This window comes from Macaca thibetana, chromosome 11 (assembly GCF_024542745.1).
Source record: "Macaca thibetana thibetana isolate TM-01 chromosome 11, ASM2454274v1, whole genome shotgun sequence".
Lineage (NCBI taxonomy): Eukaryota > Metazoa > Chordata > Mammalia > Primates > Cercopithecidae > Macaca > Macaca thibetana.
The window spans coordinates 115,832,417-115,857,506 of NC_065588.1; the positions used below are offsets into that span (position 1 = coordinate 115,832,417).

General features: G+C 43.5%; 1 protein-coding gene and 1 long non-coding RNA gene across 5 annotated transcripts in view; one reads left to right on the forward strand and one right to left on the reverse strand.

The window, feature by feature from the left end:
* LOC126930721 (uncharacterized) overlaps positions 1-13,028 on the reverse strand; it is a 213,844-nt gene extending 200,816 nt beyond the window's left edge. For all 4 annotated transcript variants that reach the window (XR_007717655.1, XR_007717657.1, XR_007717658.1 and 1 more), the window contains exon 1: positions 12,940-13,028. This is a non-coding gene — a long non-coding RNA (uncharacterized LOC126930721). The remainder of the gene's footprint in view (positions 1-12,939) is intronic.
* The window catches only part of TMEM233 (transmembrane protein 233), a 46,228-nt gene continuing 33,349 nt past the window's right edge, over positions 12,212-25,090 (forward strand). The window contains exon 1 of the mRNA XM_050748198.1: positions 12,212-12,790. Coding sequence (XP_050604155.1) covers positions 12,605-12,790 — 186 coding nt within the window. The 5' untranslated portion in view covers positions 12,212-12,604. The remainder of the gene's footprint in view (positions 12,791-25,090) is intronic.

Sequence of the window (25,090 nt, forward strand, 5' to 3'; positions counted from 1 at the left end):
AATAACTCATTATTTGAACAAAACTGAAAGTGGATCCCTGACTCACACCTTTACAAAGGTGAGCTCCAAATTCCTTGAGGATGTAAATATAACATGTGAAACCAGAAATCTAATAAAAGCAATTGTCAGATAATATTTTTGTGACTTCTAAATGGAGAATGACTTATTAAATAAAATTTAAAACCTATACCATAGGTGGAAAACTGGTGGTACATCAAAATTAAGGTTCCCTGTTTAAAGAAATATCACATAGTTAACAGATAAATGGTAGCCTGAAAGAAGGTATTTGCAACATATAAAAAACTGCATGTTCTGCACATGTAACCCAGAACTTAAGGTATAATAATAAAAAAAAAAAACAAGAAATTAACATCTAGAATATAAAAGAAACAAAATCAACAAGAGAAGAAGAAAACCCCAATAGAAATAGAAAAATTCAGAAGAATATATTGACTGACAATTTACATATAGGGAAATCTGAATGGCTGAAAAGTAAATGAATAAATGTTCAATCTCACTAGTAATCAAAGAAATGCAAATTAAAACAATTAGATACCGATTTACTCCCATAAGACTGGCAAAAGCTGGAAAGTAAGCCAATAACAGGAATCTCCATGCACTCTGATGGGCATATAAACAAGTACAGTCATTCTAGAAAACAATCCAGCAATAGTTAGTGAAAGAAAATCTGTGTATACCCTAGGACTTAGCAACCCTGCCCCTGAACATATATATTCTATAGAAACTCTAACACAGAACTCTAATGTGGCATATATAAGAATGTGCATTGCAATAATGTTTGTGTTGTAGGGAGCTAAAGACCGCTAGATATCCATTACTGGAGAAATATAACAGTAAGTTGTAATAGATGCATGCTTTGAAATACTATGCAACTGTTAAAAGGAATTAACTAGATGTACATATAGCGGCAAAAATACATCTGAAAATCACATTGCTTTTAAAAGGTTAGAAACAGTGGTCTCTGTTACAAAATATGGTTTGTATCATTTAAGCACATATACACATAAAATAATGTATTGTGATACATATGTATTCAGATATATACCAGATATACACTACAAAGACATTTAAGCGGGTGCCTAAGATTGGAGTATGGAGGGGATAAAAAGAATCAAGCAAAACAAGGCCAGAGCCTTGAACAGACCAATGACAATATGTAAAATGAAGTGAGGAGTACCATTAACTAGCCCTCTGCACCTGAGATTTTAAAAAATGCATTTCACAGAGAAGAACAAAGGGCCAAGAATAGCCAAGAGGATACGAAGAAGGAAAGCAAGGGATTGGATTTGTCCTATCAAATATCAAGGCTTTTAATAAAGCTATAGAAATTAAGACAGGAGTGCAATAAAATCAAGTCTCAAGATAACACGTATGCAGTGGGCATGAAAAACAAATGGTCTAAATTTGATTACAGCGTTAGAGAACTCTAAGAACAAAATAGATAAATTATATATTTACAAATAATCTAGATTAACTTGATGAAATTGAATGGCATATAATAGAAATAACAATAGCTATATGGTTACAATATGCTGTATCCTCTTGGTATGGTTGGGCTGTGTCCCCACCCAAATCTCATCTTGAATTGTGGCTCCCATAATCCCCATGTGTGTGGGAGGGACCTGGTGGGAGATCACTGAATCATGGGGGCAGTTTCCCCCATAATGTTCTTGTGGTAGTAAGTCTCATGCAATCTGATGGTTTTATAAGGGGTTTCCCCTTTTACTTGGCTCTCATTCTCTCTTGCATGTCACCATGTAAGATGCGGCTTTCGCCTTCTACCATGATTGTGAGGTCTCCCCAGCCACACGGAACTGTGAGTCCATTAAACCTGTTTTTCTTTACAAATCAGCCAGTCTCAGGTATGTCTTTATCAGCAGCGTGAAAATGGACTAATACACTTCTGCCCTCCCAGGGATCCTTCCTCCTAATTTTTATTAATTATATTCTCCTCTGAAGGACTCAACTGTAATGAAATAGGTCCTTACAGGTCCTTCTCTATAAATTCAATCATGCCGCTTGATTCTGCAGTAAATCATACTTAGGTAACACTATTGAAACTATCCATTGGTGATACCACCTTTAGACAAAGCCCAAAGAATTACATTCTCTATATCATAGAAAACAAAATTTACATGTTGTAAACCTTGACAACACACGAATAATGTCAGAGCAATTAGGGGGCAAAGAGATTTGGGTGTCGTATTTAGAGGACGAGATGACAGGTGTATAAGGCACAAGCTCTGAGAGGAAAGTTGATGCTTTATGGAAAGTGCCCATCATCATTTCATCATTTTGACCAGTGGAAGATGGTGTAAGAAATTAGAGGCAAAGAGAGAGGGTAGAAAGGAGAGGCTTCAGGGAAGCAAAGAGCAAAACCAGCCGGAAAGGATGAAAGACTACGCTCTTCCCTGCGGCTACAGGATAGCAGAGATCCAGCCCAAAAGGGCTTCTCAACTTCATATGACCCCAAGATTAGGTGCTTTTGCTCTGAAATATTTCAGAAACCTAACAGTGAGTGTGGGAAGAAAAAACATTCCACTTTCTTCAACTCTGAAGCACTGACATCCATTGTGAAAGCCCCATTTTCAGGGTTACTGCAATTTAGTCATTCACAAGGCAACTCGCTTTACAGTTAGTCCACTTGAGGTTCTGAATTAAAGGATGCCATAGCCACTTCCAGAAATGCCTATGGAATTACATCTTTTTGGAGGGGATATGTCTAGTTCACATCAATTCCACTTTCCCTACGATATACGTGCATGTCTCATGTGTCATTAAGCACTTTCTCACTTCAAAGCCTCTGGTCATTCTATTCCTCCTGCCTAACTGGCTTAAATCCCTACTTTTCACATGCCTTCTTCTTTTCATGCTACAGATCTCTGCTTCAATGTTAACATCTCAGTGAGGTCTTCCCTTACCATTCTATCTAAGTACCTTGCTACTGTCATCTGTCTCAGGCTGTCAGTCCACTAATCTTAGTTGAACACCTACTATGTGCCAGGCACTGTTCAGTCTTAGGACATACAACTGTGACCACATAAAAGCCCTGCCCTTGAGAAGCATTTTGAAATTACTTGTTTGTACATCTTGAAATAACTCAATGTTTGTTTGCTTTTCTTTTTTCAAGGGAGGGACGTACTTACCCCTAGAATATAAGCTCCACAAAGAGCATGAGCAAGGTTTGTTTAGTTCATCATCATATGCATCCCAGCACCTAGTACAAGGCATGCATTCACATAGCATTTATGAACAAATCAAGGAATAGATGATCCCTTCACTTCACCATGCTGACTACCAATTGATTGGAATCCAAGGGACACTAGACTTGAGTTAAGCCAGATACTCTCTCCCAAGAGTTTGGAGTTTGATCCATAGACACAGATTAGTGATTGGGAGGCAGATGAGAAGAGACGAACTTTTATAGGGAGGTCCCCAGATCTGCCCTGTCTCATTCCTGCCTGTCTCAGTGCCTAGCAGTCTAACTGTTCTAGGAGCTGATGAAATAAAGCTTCCTTCCAATAAATTTCCCAAGGTCAGTTTTAATTACTCTCTATATCTGGCAATTGATTAATGCAACTGATTAGCAAAAAAGAACATTAATCAGCTCACATCCAAATCTGGTTTAAAATGCTTCAAGGGCAGGTGCAATGCACATGCCTGTAATCGCAGCTACTTGGGAGGCTGACTTGGGAGGATTGCTTGAAGCCAAGAGTTCAAGACCAGCCTGAGCAACACTGTGAGACTCTAAAATAAATTTATTTTCATAAACACATAAAAATAAAATAAAATATTTCCATGGTTTCCTGTTCTTAGAATAAAATCTAGACTCTTTACTGGTGCTGGAAAGGCCCTACGTGGCCCGGTTGTACTTACCTCTTCTACCTTATCTCCTACCCTAAATGGCCTTTTTTCTGTTTCTTAAGCATTCTGAGTTCTTTTCTACCCCAGAGCCTTTGCACATCCCATTCCCATTGCCTGGAATGCTATTTCCTCAGCTCTTCAAATGTCTGGCTTCTCCTTAGTCACCAGATCTCTGCTCAAACATTACATCCCCAAGGAGGCATTCTCAGTCAGTCCTTCACCCCGCAGGATTCAGTCAGCACATTCACATTAAAGGACTATTTACAAAAGTGTGGGGAACCATAAGGGCTAGTGCAGCACCCCAGGAGCAAGAGAGGGGCTGTTACCCCTGCTGGGCCTGAAGGGGAGAGGGCAGGAACATTCCAGAATATAAAAGGAGAGCTCTGTGAAGACAGCTGCCCTTAGAGGACATGTGGCCTTCAACCCAGTGATTCACCCAGCTCAAGGCAACTCAGAAAGGAAGGGGCCAGGGAAGAATGCACCCTGACATCACTCTGCACCCTCCCTCCATTCTTCTCCATTCTCAAGGACTCCATGTTGGCCAAACCCATCTGACATTAGAAGGAAAGAAAGCTTGTTGATGTAGAATAGGGGTTGACAAATGTTTTCTGGTAAGTATTTTCAGCTTTTCAAGTCATGTAGTCTCTGTCATAACTATTCGACTCTGCCATTGTAGCATAGACCATACATAAATAAATGAGTGTGGCTGTGTTCCAATAAAAACTTTATTTACAAAAACAGGCAGCAGGCCATCATTTGTTGGTCCTTGATGCAGAACATTCATGATGGTCTTCTGGGGCAGAGGGCAAGGTAGAGAAAGGTGGAGCATAGCCCTGGGGTTAAACAGAATTTGTCTAGCATCCCTTGCCTGGGCATCCCAAGTCACTATCACATTATCCTTTTTTTTTTTTTTTTTTTTTTTTTTTTGAGACGGAGTTTTACTCTGTCACCCAGGCTGGAGTGCAATGGCGCAATCTTGGCTCACTGCAACCTCCGCCTCCTGGGTTCCAGCAATCCTCCTGCCTCAGCCTCCCAAGGAGCTGGGACTACAGGCGTGTGCCACCACACATGGCTAATTTTTGTAGTTTTTAGTAGAGACCATATTGGCCAGGCTGGTCTCAAACTCCTGACCTCGTGATCTGCCTGCCTCGGCCTCCCAAAGTGCTGGGATTACAGGCGTGAGCCAATGCGCCCGGCCCCAAATAAATATTTTTTAATGAATAATAACATGTAACTAATAAAGTATGATACAGGCTGACGAAAAATCCAGAATATCTGTTCTCCTTAAGTTAGGAGCACACCAAATAGTGTGCTCCAAACAGTAACTCCGTTCTCCCTCTCTAGGCCACACCAAAGTGTAATTCTTGTCTACTCCCTCCCAGTCTTCCTAGCACCCTCTCCAGACGAACTCTGCTCATCCACCACTCCCAGTGCCTCCACCATCCTTCACTCTGGTTGCAATTCCCTCCCCAACTTTCAGTCCTTCAAGACCTTTGGAGTTCAGAGTCTTTGAAAATAATTCTTCTTCGTGAGACCTCTACCCCATCCTCCCAGCATAGACAGACTTGCTTTGAGTGTCTCCATTTCATCTGATGAGGCCACAGTACTTCCCTGGGTAGGTGGGGAGGGAAGAGAGAAAGGAAATAGGGCTTAGAAGCCTCTCTAAAATTCCTGCTCTGTGTGTGTGTGCGTGTGTGTGTGTGCGTGTGTGTGCATGTGTGTGCCCGCACGCGTGTGTGTTGGTGTGTGTCAGGGTCTCACTCTGTCACCCAGGCTGGAGTGCAGTGGCACAAACATGGCTCACTGCAACCTCAACCTCCTGGGCACAATCAATTCTCCCACCTTAGCCTCCTGACTGGCTAGGACTACAGGCACACACCACCATGCCCAATTAATTTCGTTAGTATTTTCTGTAGAAACGGGGTTTTGCCATGTTGCTCAGGCTGGTCGCAAACTCCTGGGCTCAAGCAATCCTCCCACCTCAGCCTCCCAAAGTGCTGGGATTACAGACATGAGCCATCATACCCAGCCACACTTTCTTATTTTTAATACAAAAGATGACAGATTCCCCCAAAGTATCCAACAAAACAATTATATTATCATACAATTTTTAAAGCAATCGAAAATGATTATCATCAATTTTTAAAGCAATCAAAAAGAGAATCACAATTTGCAAAGAGTGTAGTATACAGCATTAAGTTAAAAAAATCAAGATACCAAATTGTGTGTGTGCTTTTATTGCAAGCATATGAAAATTACTCCCGGATCCAAGGACTAGAAGAAAGTATGAGGAATGTCAATGCTAGTATATTAGAGTATGGGTGATTTCCCTCTGATTTCCATTACCACTGCTATACTTGCTAATTATTATGTTATACTTGCTAATTATTATGAGCAGTTCATCCATGAGCTACAGAGTATGGTCCAATACACAGCATTTTGTATCACCAATTCAGCAAGAAGAGTGACAGGTGGACACTTTCTTAGTATCTGGTACAAATAGGGAAAGAATTGCATTTTAAGCCTGAAAGACTGAGTTTTATTTAATATGGTCCTCCGTCCAGAAGTAGTTTCATTAAAAGGTATGGCTTAAGAAATTAATGAGACCAGGTGTGGTGGCTCACGACTGTAACCACAATACTTCGGTAGGCCAAGGCAGGTGGATCACCTGAAGTCAAGAGTTCAAGACCAGTCTGGCCAACATGGTAGAACCCCATCTCTACTGAAAATACAAAAATTAGCCAGGCATGGTGGCAGGTGCCTGTAATCCCAGATACTCAGAAGGTTGAGGCAGGAGAATCACTTGAATCCAGGAGGAGGAGGCTGCAGTGAGCCGAGATCACACCACTGCACTACAGCCTGGGCAACTCTGACTCAAAAAAAAAAAAAAAAAAAGAGGAGAGAGAGAGAGAAAACCGAATCTGTTTCCCCCTATACTTCTCTCCTCTTTTCTTTTTTTTCCTTGTGAGAGGACCAAAGTTGCTGGAAAGTGGAAAGGTAAATGGATGGTTTTCTAATAATATTAGCCAAAAAGACACTGTTACTTTGTAGCAAACCCCTGAGACCACAGCAGTTACTTTATGACTTTATGACTACTAACGGCTGGCACTTGAGACTAATGCGAAATTTGGCAGCAAATGCTTTCGACCTCTTACCATTTCCTAAAGCTCTGGACTCTTTCTTACATTCTCACAGATCAGCAGAATCTCTCTCTCTCTCTCTCTCTCTCTCTCTCTCCCCCCCCCCCCCCCCCCGCCCAACCCCTCCACCCCCAGCCCACTTTTATTTTGGAATCCTAGACATAGCTAAGATCAAAAAGCATAGATTTCCAGCACACAATCATAGATTCAACACCAATCTATTGCCATTGAATGTTACAGATTTGGGGATCCATTTGGCATTGGGAAGTTGTTCTTTGAATTAATCTCATTTCATCTGTTATGAAGCATCTCATGTCTGTAGTCCATTGAATCTATAGTTGTTTCCTTGGCCTAAATTTTAATTTTACCTTTGTACATATCTTATGATACAACTTCTCAACCAGCCAATCTGAATTTTTTCTCTGCTCTTTCAAAGACTGTTATCTACCCTGTAAGATCACAATTCACAAAGAAAAGACCACGAATGCAGACATTCAGATACAAAAGAGATTCATCACAGCAATTTTAAAAATAACTGAATAAACACTAAAATTAATTTCAATACTTAATGATCAGGGCATGGTGACATAAATAATAATTCATTTAATCAATGAGAAATTACTCAGACTATGAAAACATCTGCAAAGGATGTTAATTATCATGTAACACTGAGTGAGAAAAAGAGGAAACAAAACTGTATATAATTCCATTTTAGTGGAAAACAATATATACATGTAGAAAGAGGACCAGAAGGCAACAGTCCCTTCTGTTTGGTTACGTGGATGATACCTCTTTCTGTTTACATTTTTATTCATTTTCTCAATTTTCTAAAATGAATACATATTTCTTTTACATTTGGAAATAAACTTGTTTCAAAGATCAAAAAGGCAAGTTGATACACTAGAATCCAGAAAACTACAGTAAGCCTTTTCCCTCTCCTAGGCTGGCTATTAGAAAGTTGCTTTCTCCTCTGTCTCATTTTAAAGAGGGTAGGTATTGCCACATTATTAAGCAATCAGCCAGTAGGATTCATCCAAGAACAATAAACTGACCTCTCAAGAGAAAATTAGTGAAGCTCAGGAAATCAGAGCTGGAAACCCCCACTGAGTGATCTAATGCATCCCTCAAGAATCAGCGCCATATACATTACACTTTCTGGTGCAGGCACTTTCTTTTCAATTTAATTTGAAAAGTTTCAAGTGATGGCAATTTCACTGCTACATCTTAGACCAGTCAACAAGCTATTAATCCATCTTCCCTGAGCAGAGCATAGTAACTCCAATAAACTTCAGAGATACCCATTTAACTTTCTGGCCTGGACCTACCAGCTGAACAAACGCTTCAGACCGAGTTCAAATTCTGGCACCTCCTCTTAGCTAGAAGAATTTACACAAGTCCCCTTACCTATCTGTTCCTAGGTTTCCTCATTTGGGAAAAAGAAAACCTCATCACCTCCCTCAGAAAATCTGCTGTAAGAATTAAATGAGATGATACACACAGAGAACGTGCTTAGGGCAACAGTGGTGCTCGGTCAATGTTTGGCGATTCTAGAGCGCTCGGCTCATGTTAAACAGTTGTTTTCCTGGCAGAAGAAACAGTCTACAATGAGTCAATGATCCCTTCTTTTGGCTTTCCCTAGATAACACTAGTGGGTTACAGTGAACAATATAGTTCAAAACTTTGAAAAGCAAAATTTCATTTGGTACCCAAACCTTGGGCTACTGGCACCAACGAAATTAACTAGCCTCATCGACATCTGTGAAAAGAAGGGGGAGAAATAAAAATAAAAATATTGTAAAAATAAATTAGGCTCAGATCACAAATGTGGTTCAGAGAGCACTTTTTCATTGTGAATAAGAGCCAGAATTGGAAGGCCAGGAGGATGGGAAAAAGAAGACATGGAATGAAGAGTCACCTTTGAGAAGGAATCAATATTTTGATGAATAGTTCATGGAGAGGCTGAAGGAAAGAGAAGAATGCTGCCAAGTACCTAACTTGGATGAGTAAATTCACAATTTATTCATTCAATGAATTATCTGTTGAGCACCTACTAAGGGCCAGGCATGGTCCTGGGTGTTTGGGATAACACAGCAAACAAAACGGAAAAAAAAATCTCTGCCCTTGTGGAGCTTCCTTTCTAGTGGGAAAGACAGTAAATAAGAAGACAAATAAATAAAAACGACCGTGTCTGACATAGGAAATAAACAAGGTAATGGGATGGAGAATAAGAGGATGGGTTCCACTTTAGATATAATGGTCACGGAAGGCCTCTGTCAGGCGGTAACATGTGAGTTAGTGGGTCCTGGAAGATGAGAAGGAACCAATAGTTAGAGAGGAGAGGAAGCATTCCAGGAGGAAGGAACAGTAGGTACAGAGAAGACTTTGGGGTGGGAAAAGGTTAGGTATGTTGGAGAAACGGGGGACAATGTCTATGTAACTGAAGTGCAGTAAGAAAGGAGAGAATTCTGGGCATGGTGGTGCATACCTGTAAATCCCGGCACTTTGGGAGGCTGAGGTGGGAGGATCGCTTGAGGCCAGGAGTTCGAGGCTGCAGTGAGCTATGATTGCATAACTGCACTCCAGCCTGGGCGACAGAGCAAGACTCTGTTTCTAAAAAATAAACAGTAAATAAATAAGCAAATAAGAAAGGAGATACTTGGCAGAAGAGATTGGAAAAGTGGGCAGGGTTCATTCACCAAGGACCAAGCCTTGAGAAGCAGGTTCTTGGGGAAGAAAATGAGTTCCTCTTTGACACACTGAGTTTGGGACACCTGAGAGGATCTCCAAGCTAAAGAGCCAGGACTGCGTCCTAAGAATTAGAGACAGACTGGGATCTGAGAAATTGCTCAGTTGCATCAGAATCACCAGGGAGTATTCTAAAAATACAGTTTTCTCAAGCATTAAAAGTACAGATTTCTGGCTGGGGGCGGTGGCTCACGCCAGTAATCCCAGCACTTTGGGAGGCCGAGGCAGGCAGATCACGAGTTCAGGAGATTGAGACCATCCTGGCTAACACGGTGAAACCCCATCTCTACTAAAAATACAAAAAATTGGCTTGGCATGGTGGTGGGCACCTGTAGTCCCAGCTACTTGGGAGGCTAAGGCAGGAGAATGACGTGAACCCGGGAGACAGAGTTTGCAGTAAGCTGAGATCGCACCACTGCACTCCAGTCTGGGTGACAGAGCAAGACTCCATCTCAAAAAAAAAGTACAGATTTCTGGGGTGCTACCTGGAAAATTCTAATCCAAGTAGGTCTTGATCAAGACCTGAAAATCATTTTTTTCAATACATCCAGGTAATTTTGGTCAATTCATTTAAGAAACATTTCTTGCATTCCTACTATGCACCAGGACAATTCTTAAGTGCTGAAAATATAGTTCTGAACAGGTTGGACAGGTTATAGTCTAGAGAAAGAACAGACAGTGAACAAGTAAAGAAATAAATTACAATTGTGACACACACTACACATACACAAAAAAATAACAAGCTGGCAAGTATAAAATAAGGATGGAGACCTACACTAGATAAATCTACAAGGAAGATCTCTCTTTGAGGAAGTGACTTAAGCTGTCACCTGAGGAATAAGAAGGAGGAACCTCCCAGAACATTAGGAGGCCAAGGCAGGTGGATCACGAGGTCAGGAGTTCAAGACCACCTTGGCCAAGATGGTGAAACCTCTACTAAAAATACAAAAATTAGCTGGGCGTGGTGGTGGACACCTGAAATCCCAGCTACTCGGGAGGCTGAGGCAGAGAACTGCTTGAACCCAGGAGGTGGAGGTTGCAGTGAGCCAAGATCACACCACTGCACTCCAGCCTGGGTGACAGAGTGAGACTCTGTCTCAAAGTGAAAAAAAAAAAAAGAAAGAAGGAGGAGGAGCCATGTGACAGCCAGGGAAAAGCAGTTGAGGAAGAGGGAACAGCCAATGCAAAGACTTGGTTGAGAATTCAGTAGATGAATCTAATCTTTTAGTTATTCCCATTTCATTAATCCATCAAAATGAAAAAGAAGGCATGGTGGAGAATGTACTATTTCATCTTTGTGTGTTCACCCAGCAAGCTATACTAAGCACATCCCTTGTACCAGGAACTGTGCCAGATGCTGACACAAAGATGAGCCAGATGACCCTTTCTCTCGGGGAGTGTGCAGTCCAATGAGGGAGGCAGGTAACAAAATAAGCATGGCTCATGAGATAAGTGAGAATCTCCCAGGCAATCAGCTTATGTTCTGAGAAAGCCAAGAAGATGATTAATAGTTTCGAGTATGATGATGCGAGCAATTGCTTTTGACACTGCATGATCAAATTATTTTCATTTCTTTGTGGTCCTGCAGCTCAGAATACCTGGATTTTTTGGTGAAATATTTGCAAGGGATATCAGGTTTAGGATACTGTATAATGCACTATTATGTTTCAGAATATAAGGAGAAATAGCATGCTAATAATAGCTAATACTTATTGAGCACATGGATTTACCTGGATAATGTACCATCTCATGGAAGAGTCACTACGCCTTTATGAGGCAGGGACTATTATTATTTCCGCCTTTTCAGATGGAGAAATAGGGGCTTAGCAAGACCAAGAGGCTTTCCTGAAGTGACAATTTCCCAGTTCTGTCTGGATTCGAGCCTCAGTTCTGGTCCACACGCCCTCTCATGAATAGCTTAGACACCGATACAATTGCTTTTCTCGCTCTAGTCCCCAAAGTGGATACCTTGTTCTTCTCCCCAACCCACTCACTTATCCATCTAGGTTGCCTAGGCTAGCCTGATCTACCTGCATTTCTCCCTAGGGGTCCTGCAGGTGGAAAAATGGAAAGAATGGGCACCTGGACGGGCATGGACAGGGCAGTGCCCACTGACTGACTATACTGGATTCTAGTCTCTTGAGCCCCAAGTAGAATGTGGAAAACTTTGAGGCCAAAGCTGGGCACCTGGTTCCCACCCCATCTGGGGCAGGGGGCTGGGGGAGGAGAAATTCCTGGGACTCAGTGTTCAAGGTCTGAGGCACAGGAGACAAATCAAATGCCAAGGCACCGGACAGTTAAGGTAAAACGTTGAAGTCAAGAGGAAGTAGTGAGTCTGTTGCCAACTGGATAGGGTTGGTCCTATCCCATCTAAATGTATTAGAATTAAGTGGCTTTTAAAAATGAGCAGGTCATCTTCAGCCCGCGGGCTGGCCAATTTGGAACTTAATGGGCCTTTGCGTCCTCCTTCTCTGAGCCTCCTTTTATTCCAGACTTTTCAGTATGAGTTTGTGCGTCCCTCCGACGGTCTCTGGGTGTGTCCTTCAGGCAGTAGGATGCCTTCGACTGCCTGTCCCGTTTCTCAGGCTGACGCTCTCTCTGTCCTCCCCGCCTCCCCTCACTCCTTTCCCTCCCTTCCTCCTTGTGGGGAGGCTCTTGGCCCGGGTCCCTGAGCCCGGGCGGGTGCTGGCAGAGGACGCAGAAGGGGTGAGGTCACGTCTCCCTTGAGCCCCGAGCCGCTGGCTTTTCAGAGCCTTGCCTCGAGCCGGCGGCCAGAGCCCCAGACCACACAGACCGTGAGCTCCTCCGCCCTCCCGGCACCGCCGGCCTCCCCCATGTCTCAGTACGCCCCCAGCCCGGACTTCAAGAGGGCTTTGGACAGCAGTCCCGAGGCCAACACTGAAGATGACAAGACCGAGGAGGACGTGCCCACGCCCAAGAACTACCTGTGGCTCACCATCGTCTCGTGTTTTTGCCCTGCGTACCCCATCAACATCGTGGCTTTGGTCTTTTCCATCATGGTGAGTGAATCAGGGCCAAAGGCAGCCGGGAAGGAGAGAGACCCGGGCGGCTTTGAGCCCCTGCAGGGGATTCCGCGCGCGCTCTGCGGCTCCCTTCCTCACAGCCCCGCCAGCGCTAGGAGTTCTTTGTCCTCGCACATCCTCCTCACCTTTCTCAGGCTCTCAGAGCTCTCCCCGCAATCATCAGCACCTCCTCTGCACTCCTCGTGGTGCTCGGAGCCCTGATGAAGCTTCCCCCAGGCTAGCTTTCCTGTTCTTTCCAGCTCCCAGGGTGCGTTTCGTCTCCAACCCGGGGAAGTTCTTCCGTGGACTTTGCTGACTCTTCTGACCTTCCTAGGCACTTGCCCGGGGCTTCTCAACCCTCTTTTCTAGAGCCCCAATGCGCGCCACCCTAGTGGGCGGCAGTTAGTGCATTCCCAGAGCGCGCAGGCTCTACGTTCCTTTCCCTGCGGCGCCGGGGGCTCCTGCGCTCCAGCGGCCGGGACTGTCTCTATCTCAGCCTGTGCTCCCTTCTCTCTTTGCTGCGCCCAACGGCACCGCTTCCGCCACTCTCCGGGGGGTCCCCAGGCGATTCCTGATGCCCTCTCCTTGACCCCCCGTTTCTGCTCTTTGGCACGGCACGCTCTGTCCAGGCAACAGTGTCCTCTCGCTTCTTCCCACACCTAGCCTCCTCTCCTTGCCTCCCTCCGGCACCCGCTTTTTAACGCCCCCCAGGCTGCCTTACACCCGCTACCCCTTTAGGTCTTTCTTGGGCTCCCCGTGTGCCCCCCTCACCAGCAAAATGGGCGCGCCTCTCTTACTCTTTCTACCGAGTGCGTCGTAGTTCCTCCCTGTTTGTTGCGCACTGGCCCTAACCTCGCCTCTCTTGGTGTCCCCCAGGGCTTCCAGGCGCCCCTCCACCGCTCTGTCGTGCGCCCAGAGCTCTCCCGGGAATGAACTGGGGAATTCCACGCAACATGCGGCTCCGCCCGCCCTCTCCGCGCAGGCTTCCCGAGCTGCCCTCCTCTCTAGGAGTGGCCGCTGGGGCCTCCCGTCCGCCCTTCCGGAGCTCAGCTCCCTAGCCCTCTTCAACCCTAGTAGGAACACCCGAGCGAACCCCACCGGGAAGGCGACGAGCGCCTGCTAGGTCCTCGCCTTATTGACTGCAGCAGCTGGCCCGGGGGTGGCGGCGGGGTGAGGTTCGGACCGGCACTGTCCCGGGACAACCCTTGCAGTTGCGCCCCCTCCCCCACCGGCCCACCTCGCCTGCAGCTGGGCCACTGAACTCCCCGGCCACAGACGCAGAGCCCTGATTCAGCGCGGTGAAAATTGCGAACCACCCGTCCCCCGTCAAGTCCGCCCACACTTGCCCACGGGTGGTGGCACCACATTCGCTTCGTGCTCACCTGCAAGGCTCCTGCAAGGTCACTTGCAGCCGTAAATTGCCCTTTCCCAAACCAGTTTGTGGACGGCGTCTGCGCCGACATGAAAGCGCGCGCAGCCGCTGAAGTTCAGTCAAGCCTGTATTCAAATCCCAATTCTCCCACTTTCTAGCTATGTGATCTCTGAAGTCACTGCATCTCTGAACCTCAGTCTCTTTGTAAAACCGGAATAATCACAGCCATGTTTCTGGGGGTTGTTGGGAGCATTCATGACATAATAATTGTTAAGTGCTTAGAACAGGGCCCAGCATGGTATCTTCACAAAATCTTTACTCAAATGTCACTTCATGAGGCCTTCTGTGATTGCTGTTTAAAATCAGGACCCCCACCCACCCACCCCGCGCAAGCTCTGTTCTTTCCTCTCTGCTGCCTTTTGACCAAATTACTTCTCTCCATCTGATATAGCATTTTAATTATTTGTATGTTTACAGTCTGTCCCTCTCATTAGAATATAAGCTCTATGAGGTCAGGAATATTTGTCGGTTCCTGTATCTTCAGCATCTGGAAGAAAATCTGGCACGTGGTAGATGCTTAATAAGTATTATGACATGAATGCATGCATGAATGAATGGTGTGGATGAATCATTAATCTTTTTTTCCCATCCTGGAGGCCCGGCAGCCGTCGCATCCGCTTCCTTCAGACCAACCAGCCAATTTCCTCCCTTCCTTCCTATCCCCATATATCCGGTCTTGACTCTTTTTGCCGAGAGTTTGGAAACGATGCTGCAGCCAAATTCTCCAGGCAGCAGCAGACTGTCTGGCTGGCACTGGTGCCCACATTCTATCCTGGTTTATTAATGAAGCAGCCAATTCACCCCTTTCCCAGTGCCACTTAGAAAACTGCGTGCAAAGCCTTTTTCCCTCATTGGTCTGAAATGAGCTGGCACTCCAGCTGGTAGTGACAGGTCAGATATTAATGATGCTGCTTGGTATGCCCTGGGAGAAGAGGTTTGCACATGCTTTGAATTGAAACTTCCTTTTCTAATCCCCTCTTCCCCATTCCCTCCCCCAAGCCTTTTTCAGTTTTATAAGAGACTATTCTGTTGCCAGAACAGACCCTGGAGACAGTTTACTATGGACAAGTTTGTATCTTTATTTATTTATTTATTTATTTATTTATTTATTTATTTATTTGAGACGGAGTCTCGCTCTGTCACCCAGGCTGGAGTGAGTGCAGTGGCATAATCTTGGCTCACTGCAACCTCCACCTCCTGGGTTCAAGCGATCCTCCCACCCCGGCCACCCCAACTAACTGGGATTACAGACGCAGGCCACCACGCCCGACTAATTTTTGTATTTTTAGTAGAGACGGGGTTTCACCATGTTGCCCAGGCTGATCTCAAACTCCTGACCTCAAGTGATCCGCCGGCCTCGGCCTCCCAGAGTGCTGGGATTACGTGGGTGAGCCACTGCTCCCGGCCAGGTTTTATACCTTTTTAAACCCTTGGTTTCTTCATCTATAAAATGGGAATGTGAAAGCTGTTTTAAGATGAGCAAAACTGTTGTAAGGACGAAACAAAACAAAGCATTCTAGCTGTTAGCACTATGCTTGGTACATGCAATAATTGTCAGACGGATGTATAGATTTGGAACTTGGAGATATCGTGTTACATACGAAAACAAACATTCTAAACGGTGTGTCCTACACCCTTCCTGTTGCACTTTCTCTAAGGTACTGGAAGTGTTTTCCCATTGATGTAGTGCAGCTCTGGGCTTGATCAGTTTCATCACAAGGACTCCAAAGGACAAAGGACAAAGAGGAAGAGGAAGGATGTGCAGTAGGAATGTGGGAGACCAATTCTGCCAGGCGTTTGCTTCCCCTAGGGTCTCTTGTGATGTTTAGTCCTGGCTATTTTCAACTCTCACTTCTCTGTAATTTATGATTTGTGGTGCTCTCAATGATTTGGGGTGTTACTGGCATTTGGTGGAAAGAGCCAAAGTACTAATGTCTGCCATGCTAGGGGCTGTCTCCCAGTGAAGAATGGACACATTCGCAATACCAAGACCATCCCAGTGAAGAAGCACTGTAGGATGATGCAAATTTATATAAACATGGATGTGTGGAACATATTGGCAAGGCTCAAAATAATTAGTTTCCAGAATGGTAAAAAAGAGCCAACGATCTCAAAATAATCAATACTTAAATATTTATTAAACCAAGCCTGAGAAGCTTTCTATAAAATCACCAAATTAGAGTAGGTGCTGGCAAAGAAAACTACTTTGGAAAAATACACATTCAAGAAGAGTGTTCTTCAAGTTGTAGATTTCTGTGTTCTTTCTACCACCCCATGTAGCTCCAGGGGAGTCCTAGGGTCCTGGGGGTTAGGAGGTGGCACACCGCAGATGAACTCTAGTCCAACATGTCTTGTTGTATTGAGTGTTGACAGGTCAAGCATTGTCAGGGACAGAGAAGTGTTGCTTCCTCTATGTATTGAAAGTCTATTTGTTGAAAGCATACTTAACCTCAATGTGAGAGACGCATATCTCAAGAATTTCTCCCTAGACTGGGTTCCTGGTAGCTCATACTGCATCTTTGCGTGAATTTGAATATGACACATTTTCTCCATGCAGACACAACCCTCCACCAGGGCACATAGCTTGGTGAGGAGCACAAGCTGGCTTTCAGGCCTCATTCATCATGATCCCACCCATCCCTGGCTATCTGTTTATTCCCTGTAAAAGAACCCCATAATTTCCTAATGTGGCCCTCGACCCTGGAGAAAGAATATTTATTTGTTATTCAGCACGTACTTATTGAGCATCTATTAGGTGCCAGGCTCTATTCCAGCTATTCCTTTGTCTCTATCAAGTGGCAAATAAGATCAGAAAGGTCTCTGCCCTCCTGGATCTCAAAGAAGTGGGGCTCTAAGCAAGCTGCAAGAGTGTTGGCAAATTTAGGGTTAGTTCACTGTCTATTGGTTTTGTCGCTGGAATTTGCTACCTTACTCAGAAGACGAGTTTGTGCCAGCCCCCAATTCTTGATGACATCATGATGAATCATTTGCAAAACTGAACCAATTGGTCACTCTAATCATGGATACAAAATAACCAATGACTTTTAACCGGGTGGCTTATAAGCTTTTCATTAGCACTTCTCTCTCACACCTACCAATAGGTGTGTGGGGATTTGCCCATTCTTCATTGGGGAACAATTCATAGCATGGCAGGACAGTAGTACTTTGAGTCTTTCCACCAAATGCCAGTAGCACCCCCAAATCATTGAGACCACCACAGATGCTCCCACATTTCTAAATGCCTTCATGGGGAATGGTGCAACCCCTAGTCGAGATTCCCAAGCACACCATTGCCTGAGATGTCTTACACACATCCCTGTCTAGAGAACCTGTCTAGAGACCAACCATTAAGGTTCAAATCCTTTTCTTTGATGTGCTTATGATTTTATGCAAGTGCCTCGATCTTTCTGAAGCTTGGTTTTTCCACCTTGTAAAATGGGGGTTGTGATAGTATTTACCCAAATGCAATTGTGGAGATTAGATAATAAAAGTTAAAAGTTTTCAGGTCATTGCTTAGAACACAGCTAGAATTCAATAAGTATTGATTTGATGATGGTGATGATGATGGAAGATATGTCTATTCTAGAGATACAAGCCATTACCTTTTCCAGTTTTTCTGTTTTCATTGAGACTAGAAAATTTGATAAGAATAAAAACAATGACCAATAGTAGACATGGCACTGGAATAAAAATTTGTTGCAGCATAAAGTAAATATTAATGCCAAACTGAAACACATACAAATAAGCAAAGAGGACTTTTGATTAATCATGAAATATTGAACATACCTGTTTTGCTCCCACCCCTTCTAAGACCACTTAAAATGATAGTAAGTGCTATTTGGTAGCACAATAGGGTGACTACAGTCAATAATAACTTAATTATGCATTTCTAAATAACTTAAAGGGTGTAATTACATTGTCTGTAACATAAAGGATAAATGCTTGAGGGATGGATACCCCATTCTCCATGATGTGCTTATTTCACATTGCATGCCTGTATCAAAACATCTCATGTACCCCATAAACGTATATACCTATATGTGCCCAGAATTTTAAAAAAATGGTAGTAAATGAATTTAAAATGATATAAACACTCAAGGACAAATTAGGAAAACAGAAGAAGAAATGAGTGTGGTGACAAAATCTTAGACGATGGAAAATAGCTGGTTGGACATCAACTAATTTTGCGTAGTAGGTGACACTGAAATCTAAATCCTGTACAAATAGTAGCCAACAAGAAGAAAGTCATTTTTTTCTGCAAAGCTCTAGGAAAGCTCAGAAATTGGAGGTACTAGCTGAAGACACTGCCTCTGATGTTAGGAATAAAGGGTAGGGAAAATCTTTGAAAGTCTGTTTATGAAGTCGTGGAACTGCCAGAGATCGCCTACCACCCCACACAGCCAGGCCCCCACTTCCTCACCATCTCAGAAGATTAGAGATTTTCTCTGTGGTAAGATTAAACAGAATGACTGTAGACACCAGGCACAGCTGAGATAAGAGTTTAGGTGCCAAGCTGAAAACGAGATTCATGGAAAGCTGCAATGTTGAACAAGGAAGCTCCTTCCCCAACTTGGTTTCCTAGACAGAAATTGGAGAATTTCTCTCCAAGGATGTGACCAGTCCAAAAGAAAAAATCTTTAGGAGTCCTCCAGAGAGAGGATGCCATCCACCCACCCATTAACAAGCTCATATGGATTAATAATGGCTTCAGAATTGTTATCAGGAATGCTGAAGGCTAAACAATAGTGAAAAGATGACTTCAAAAATCCTAAAAGAAAATTATTCACAACTTCACTTCTAGACCCATCTAAATAATCATTCAAGGGAGAGAGAAGAATAAAGACTTTTCCAGACATTTAAGGTCTCAAATAAATTGTCTGGCGTACATCTTTTCTCAGAAAGTCATGGGCGAATGTGCCTCCCAAAAAGAAGGGAGTAAGTCAAGAAAAAAGACATGGGATCCAGAAAAGGGACTGGACACAGAAAAGAGACAGAGAAATGCTCCTGAAAACAAGGCAACCTGTCTCTCACACCCACAGAAGATGCAGTTGATAATGGATGGTTGGTCTGAAGGCTTTGTCACAACCCATGATCTGGTTGTGGGCCGGCACCGTAAGCCACAGCCATGCCCCAAGTCTGACCGTACCTGCTGTGGATGATAAGGTCAGTGGTCAGTAAATACTCACGGGATGAAAAACAAACCAAACCACATGTTTTTTCCATCTGACCCAAGCTCCACCAGAGCTTGAAATACAGTTTTAGCTGTTCGCCCTTCAAAACTGCTTCAGGTGGACTTCAGCTAGGTGTAGGGGGAAGATCGTGTGTGTCTGTGAACTTGGAAATAACAGGTCTTGGTGCAGGCAACGGATCCAGAGGGCTTGACACTGCCCGCTAGTTGGAGCACCGAATGCTGATTCATTGGCTGTCTCCCTGTCACTTCTCCCAATGTTCTCTGGCTCTTTCCACAGCTGAGATTGTCACATGAGAAATGGGGTATTAAAATTACAGACCCCTGTGACTTATTTCTTGTGAATTTCTTGCTTGAAGCTCTGAAGAGCATTCAGATGGTTCCAGATGACGAAGACCCTGTCCGAAGTGTGTCATCATGGGAAGGTCGCGTTCCAGATACCCATAGATTTTGCAAATATGCACATTTCCCCAGCAGCCCTGCCTCATCAGTTACTTTCGTAAGTTTTGCCTCTTGGTGGCCACTGACATTTGGTATTTGAGAATCTAGAATTTAAACTGTTTTTAGAGTCCTTTCAGATCATTGGTGGTACAGACTATGTCTATTTCAAGATGTGAATCTGTGTGCTCCTAATTTTAAAAAAATACAATTTAAGAGCCATTTAAATTTACTGATGAAATGCTGTAAAGGCTGGGTTTGTTATAACATAATATGTGGGGATAGAGATATAACAAGATTGGCCACTAATGCATGACAGTGGAAGCTGGGTTATGGGAACATGGGGATTTATTATATTACCCCGTCAAATTGTGTATACATTTAAAACTTTCCATAATAAAAAGTAAAAAGAGGGCCAGGCATGGTAGTTTACGCCTGTAATCCTAGCACTTTAGGAGGCTGAGGGGGGTGGACCACCTGAGCTCAGAAGCTTGAGACAAGCCTGGGCAACATGATAAAATCCCGTCTCTACAAAAAAAAAAAAAGAAAAGAAAAATAGCTGGGCACAGTAGTGAGTGCCTGTAGTCCAAGCTACCCAAAAGGCAGAGGCAGGAAAATCACTTGAGCCCAGGAGGTGGAGATCGCAGGGAGCCGAGATCATGCCACTGCACTCCAGCCTGGGCAACAGAATGAGACCCTGTCTCAAAACAAACAAACAAAAAAAGTAAAAAGAAAGAAATTCAGATAGAACTTCTGAGTTCTCCTCCTAAGTCATTATCTGACTCCTAATGACTCCTAAGTCATTATCTGCCCAGATGAGCGGCAGATAAGAGAACAAGACAGCAGCTATTAAATGAGTTGGCCAAAAAGGCTATGGTTGAGGTAGAGCTTGTCATTAATTAGTAAGAAAACTATTTCTGGTTTATGTGTGAATGTCAATGATGACTTTGAAGAATACCTTCAAATAATCATCAAGGGGAGCCCAGGTAGAATTCACATCCTAGAACTTTAATCACCTAAGGATCTTGTTAAAATGCAGACTCCACTCCTCTTTCAAGGCTCAGCTAGAAAATCACCTCCTCCATGAAGCCTTTTTTGATTGCCTCCTCTCTTTCACTCAAGGTTGTGCCCTCTATACTCTGAACAGATTTCCTCTCGGGTCATCTTTACTTCCTTGCACTGATTTGTGTATGTGAGCCCCTTAAGATTACACTGTTAGCCCCAGCACCTAGCACAATGTCAAGCATGAAGTCCACATGTAACAAACATTTGATGAATGAATAAATGAATTAATGAATTAATGACTACACAGGCCAAAGTCTGCTCCTACCTTTATCTCTGAGGGTTTGCTTCCCTTCCCCAACTGTGTTCTGCATTCCTGCCAAAACCTTATTTGGAAAATATCCAGGAGACTCAGGCAAATGCCAAGGGTCACTGAGAGGTTGGCCAAGGCTTGGTTCCCAAGGATAATTTTCCTGGCCGCTCCAGAGCTCACCAATATGCTCACATTGCAGACCAGTGGGTCCACGTTTGGAAATTTGTCTTTATTCTCAGTTTGTTAGTTCAGGGCAGGACACTCTTCAGCTCAAAGCCCCTCATCCAGAAATGTGAGCCTGAACATACCTGAGAATGTCCAGGTCTGCACGTTCAAGAATTAAGCCAGACTTTCCAAAATGCTGCTTCTCAGAAAACTGGTTGTGTCTGGTGATAACAAATTTTACCAAAAAAGGTACAGGTGCAGGAGAGGATTAAATTGAGAAACCAAATGCTGAGTTGAGCAAAAGTTAAGTCTTTTCTTTCCTTTGGAGCTTTTTGGAGCCTTTGGCAAACCAGCATGCATTATGGCTCTTTAATGGAATAGTAGAGTATAGGGCATTTACTAAGCATTTTCCCGGATTCTTGGATCACAAGGCTAATATGCCACAGCACACATTTTGGGAAATACTGTTCTTAATAATACCTTGGTTCTCATTTTAATGAGTACAGCTGCTGTTTATATGGGAAGATTGCGTGGTATCCATCCTTAACATTCTTGCGTTGTAGACCCACCTCTCCCCCTTTCTTCCAACTTGGGTGTTTTGGGGTTTGGTTTGTTTTTGTTGTTTTTCTGTTTTGTTTTTGTTTTTGAGGCAGGATCTTACTCTGTCACCCAGACTGGAGTGCAATGGTGCAATCATGGCTCACTGCAGCCTCAATATCCTGACTCAAGCGATCCTCACACTTCAGTCTCCAAAGTGCTGGAATAACAGACATGAGCCACTAAGCCTGGCTAATTTTTAAATTTTTTTTTGTAGAAACAGAATCTCCCTGTGTTGCCCAAGCTGGTCTCAAACTCCTGGCCTCAAGTGATCTTCCTGCCTCAGCCTCCAAAGTGCTGAGATTACAGGCATGAGCCACTATGCTTGGCTAAGTTGGCTGTTTTTAATGAGTCTCCCTAGCCAAATTTTTGCTAATTTCCTTCCTCCCTCACTCGTTTTTTTTGTTTTTTTTTTTTTTTTTTTTTTTTTTTTTTGCTGCAGGTGAAATTCAGGAACTTGACTTTGTTTCCTTTACCCTTTGTATCATATCTTCTATTCCCCAAACTAAAGGAGACTTTCTCTATTTTACTCCTCTTTGATAACTTTATTTGTTCTTTGCTGTGGGTAATTTTTATAGTAGTTTAGTATTTCTATTATTATTATTATTATTGTAACATTTATACATTTGTCTTTACTTTTTAAAGCATTTCATATTGACATGATTTCACTTGTTCCTTGCAAAAATCCCAGCAAGGTACATAAGAAAGCTGTTCTCCTTATTTATCCTTAAGAAAACTGAGGCTCAGAAATGTGGTAAGCCTCTCCAACAAAATCAAACATGACAGTCCTTATACCCATGAAGCATTATAATCAGACAGCTATGCCTTTCCTTTTTTTTTTTTTTTTTTTTAAGACAGGGTCTCACTCTGTTGCACAGACTGGAGTGCAGTGGTACAACCACAGGTCACTGCAGCCTTGACCTCCCCAGGCTCAGTTGATCCTCCCAGTTCAGCCTCCCAGGCAGCTGGGACTATAGGCACACACCACCATGCCCAGCTAAACTTTTTTTATTTATTGTATAGATGGTTCACCATGTTGCCCAGATTGGTCTTGAACTCCTGTGCTCAAGGGATCTACCCCCATCAGCCTCCTGAAGTGCTGGGATTAGAGGCGTGAGCCACCACGTCTGGCCCTGCCTTACTCTTTGATAGAAAACAGCTTTGATTGTTCTAGAAGCTTTCTCTTTTAACAGATTTACCCCCATCAATATAAGAAGTATCATACAATACTCTCAATCAAGCCTGTCAGAATTCCTCCGTAGCTTTTGGCTCTAATGATAGACAGCCAAAAAGGACAATTCTTACTTATCCTGAAAATATTTATGGAGAGAAAAAGCCCAAAAGCCCAAGAAGAAGAGAGACAAGCATGAATGAATCAACGGTGCTGAAAAGAAAATGCACCTTGTAGTCTGGAAGCCCAGTCTCAGAATTCCCAGCACCACTTTCAGGTATAGAAACAGGAGCAAGCAAAACCCAAACTAGAAATCCCAAAGTCATCCAAAAACTCAGATGTTATTCCTAAAAATATTTGCTAAGTGCCCACATACATCAAGCTATTTTGATGGGAGCCTGCTATCTAGGAGTTTGGAATTTAAAACAATATTGATCTATATAAAAAGAGTTTCTTGCACCTGGAAAAAAAAATCAGACTATGTTCAGAAATTTATGTAAGTCTACAGATGGAAGGGAGTATAAGGAGGGGTCACTGGGAAAGAAAGAAACAGAGACAGAGACAGAGAAAGGGAGAAAACTCACTTCTGCCTAGATTTCAGAGGATGTATGGAAATGCCTGGATGTCCAGGCAGAAGTTTGCTGCAGGAGTGGAGCCCTCAAAAAGAATTTCTGCTAGGGCAGTGTGGAAGGGAAATGTGGGGACAGAGCCCCACACAGAGTCCCCATTGGGGCACTGCCTAGTGGAGCTATGAGAAGAGGGCCACTGTCCTCCAGATGCCAGAATGGTAGATCCTCTGATAGCTTGCACCATGCACCTGGTGCAACCCACAACACTCAACACCAGCCATGGAAGCAGCCAGGGCGGGGACTATACCCTGCAAAGCCACAGAGGCAGAGCTGCCCAAGGCCATGGGAGCCCACCTCTTGCATCAGTATGACCTGGATGTGAGACATGGAGTCAAAGGAGATTATTTTGAAACTTTAAGGTTTAATGACTGCTCTATTGGATTTTGGACTTTCATCCTTTGTTTTGGTCAATTTCTCCCATTTAGAATGGGTGTATTTACCCAATGCCTGTACTCCCATTGTATCTAGGAAGTGACTTACTTGCTTTTGATTTTACAGGCTCATAGGCAGAAGGGACTTGCCTTGTCTTTGATGAAACTTTGGATCTGGACTTTGGGGTTAATGCTGGATGAGTTCAGACTTCAGGTGACTGTTGGAAGTGCATGATTTTTGTGTCTTGAAATGTGAGGACATAAAATTTGGGAGGGGCCGTGGGTGGAATGTTGTGGTTTAGCTGTGTCCTCACCCAAATCTCATCTTGAATTGCAGTTTCCATAAGCCCCACCTGTCATGGGAGGGACCTGGTGGGAGGTGATTGAATCATAGGGGTGGTTTCCCCCATGCTGTTTTCATCATAGTGAGTGAGTTCTCACGACATACGATGGTTTTATGAGGGGTTCTTCCCCAATTCACTTGGCACTCATTCTCTCTCCTGCTGTCCTGTGAAGAGGTGCTTTCCACCATGATTGTAAGTTTCCTGAGGCTTCCCCAGCCATGTGGAGCTGTGAGTCAATTAAATCTCTTTTATTATAAAGTACCCACCCTCAGATATTTATTTATAACAGCATGAGAATGGACTAATACAGCCCATTAGCAGTCACTACTCATCCCCACAACCCCTGGCAATCTCTAATCTACTGTCTATCTCTACGGATTTACCTATTCTGGATATTTCTTATAAATGGAATCATATAATATGTGATCTTTCATATATGTCCTCTTTCACTTAGCATCACGTTTTCAGGGTTCATCCATGTTGTAGCATTAATCAGTACTTCATTCTTTTTAAGGCTGAATAATATTCTATTGTATGGATATTCCATATTGTGTTTTTCTGTTCATTCATTGATGGACATTGGGTTGATTCCATTTTTTGGCTCTTAAAAATATGCTGCTAGGAATATTCATGAACAACTTTTTTGT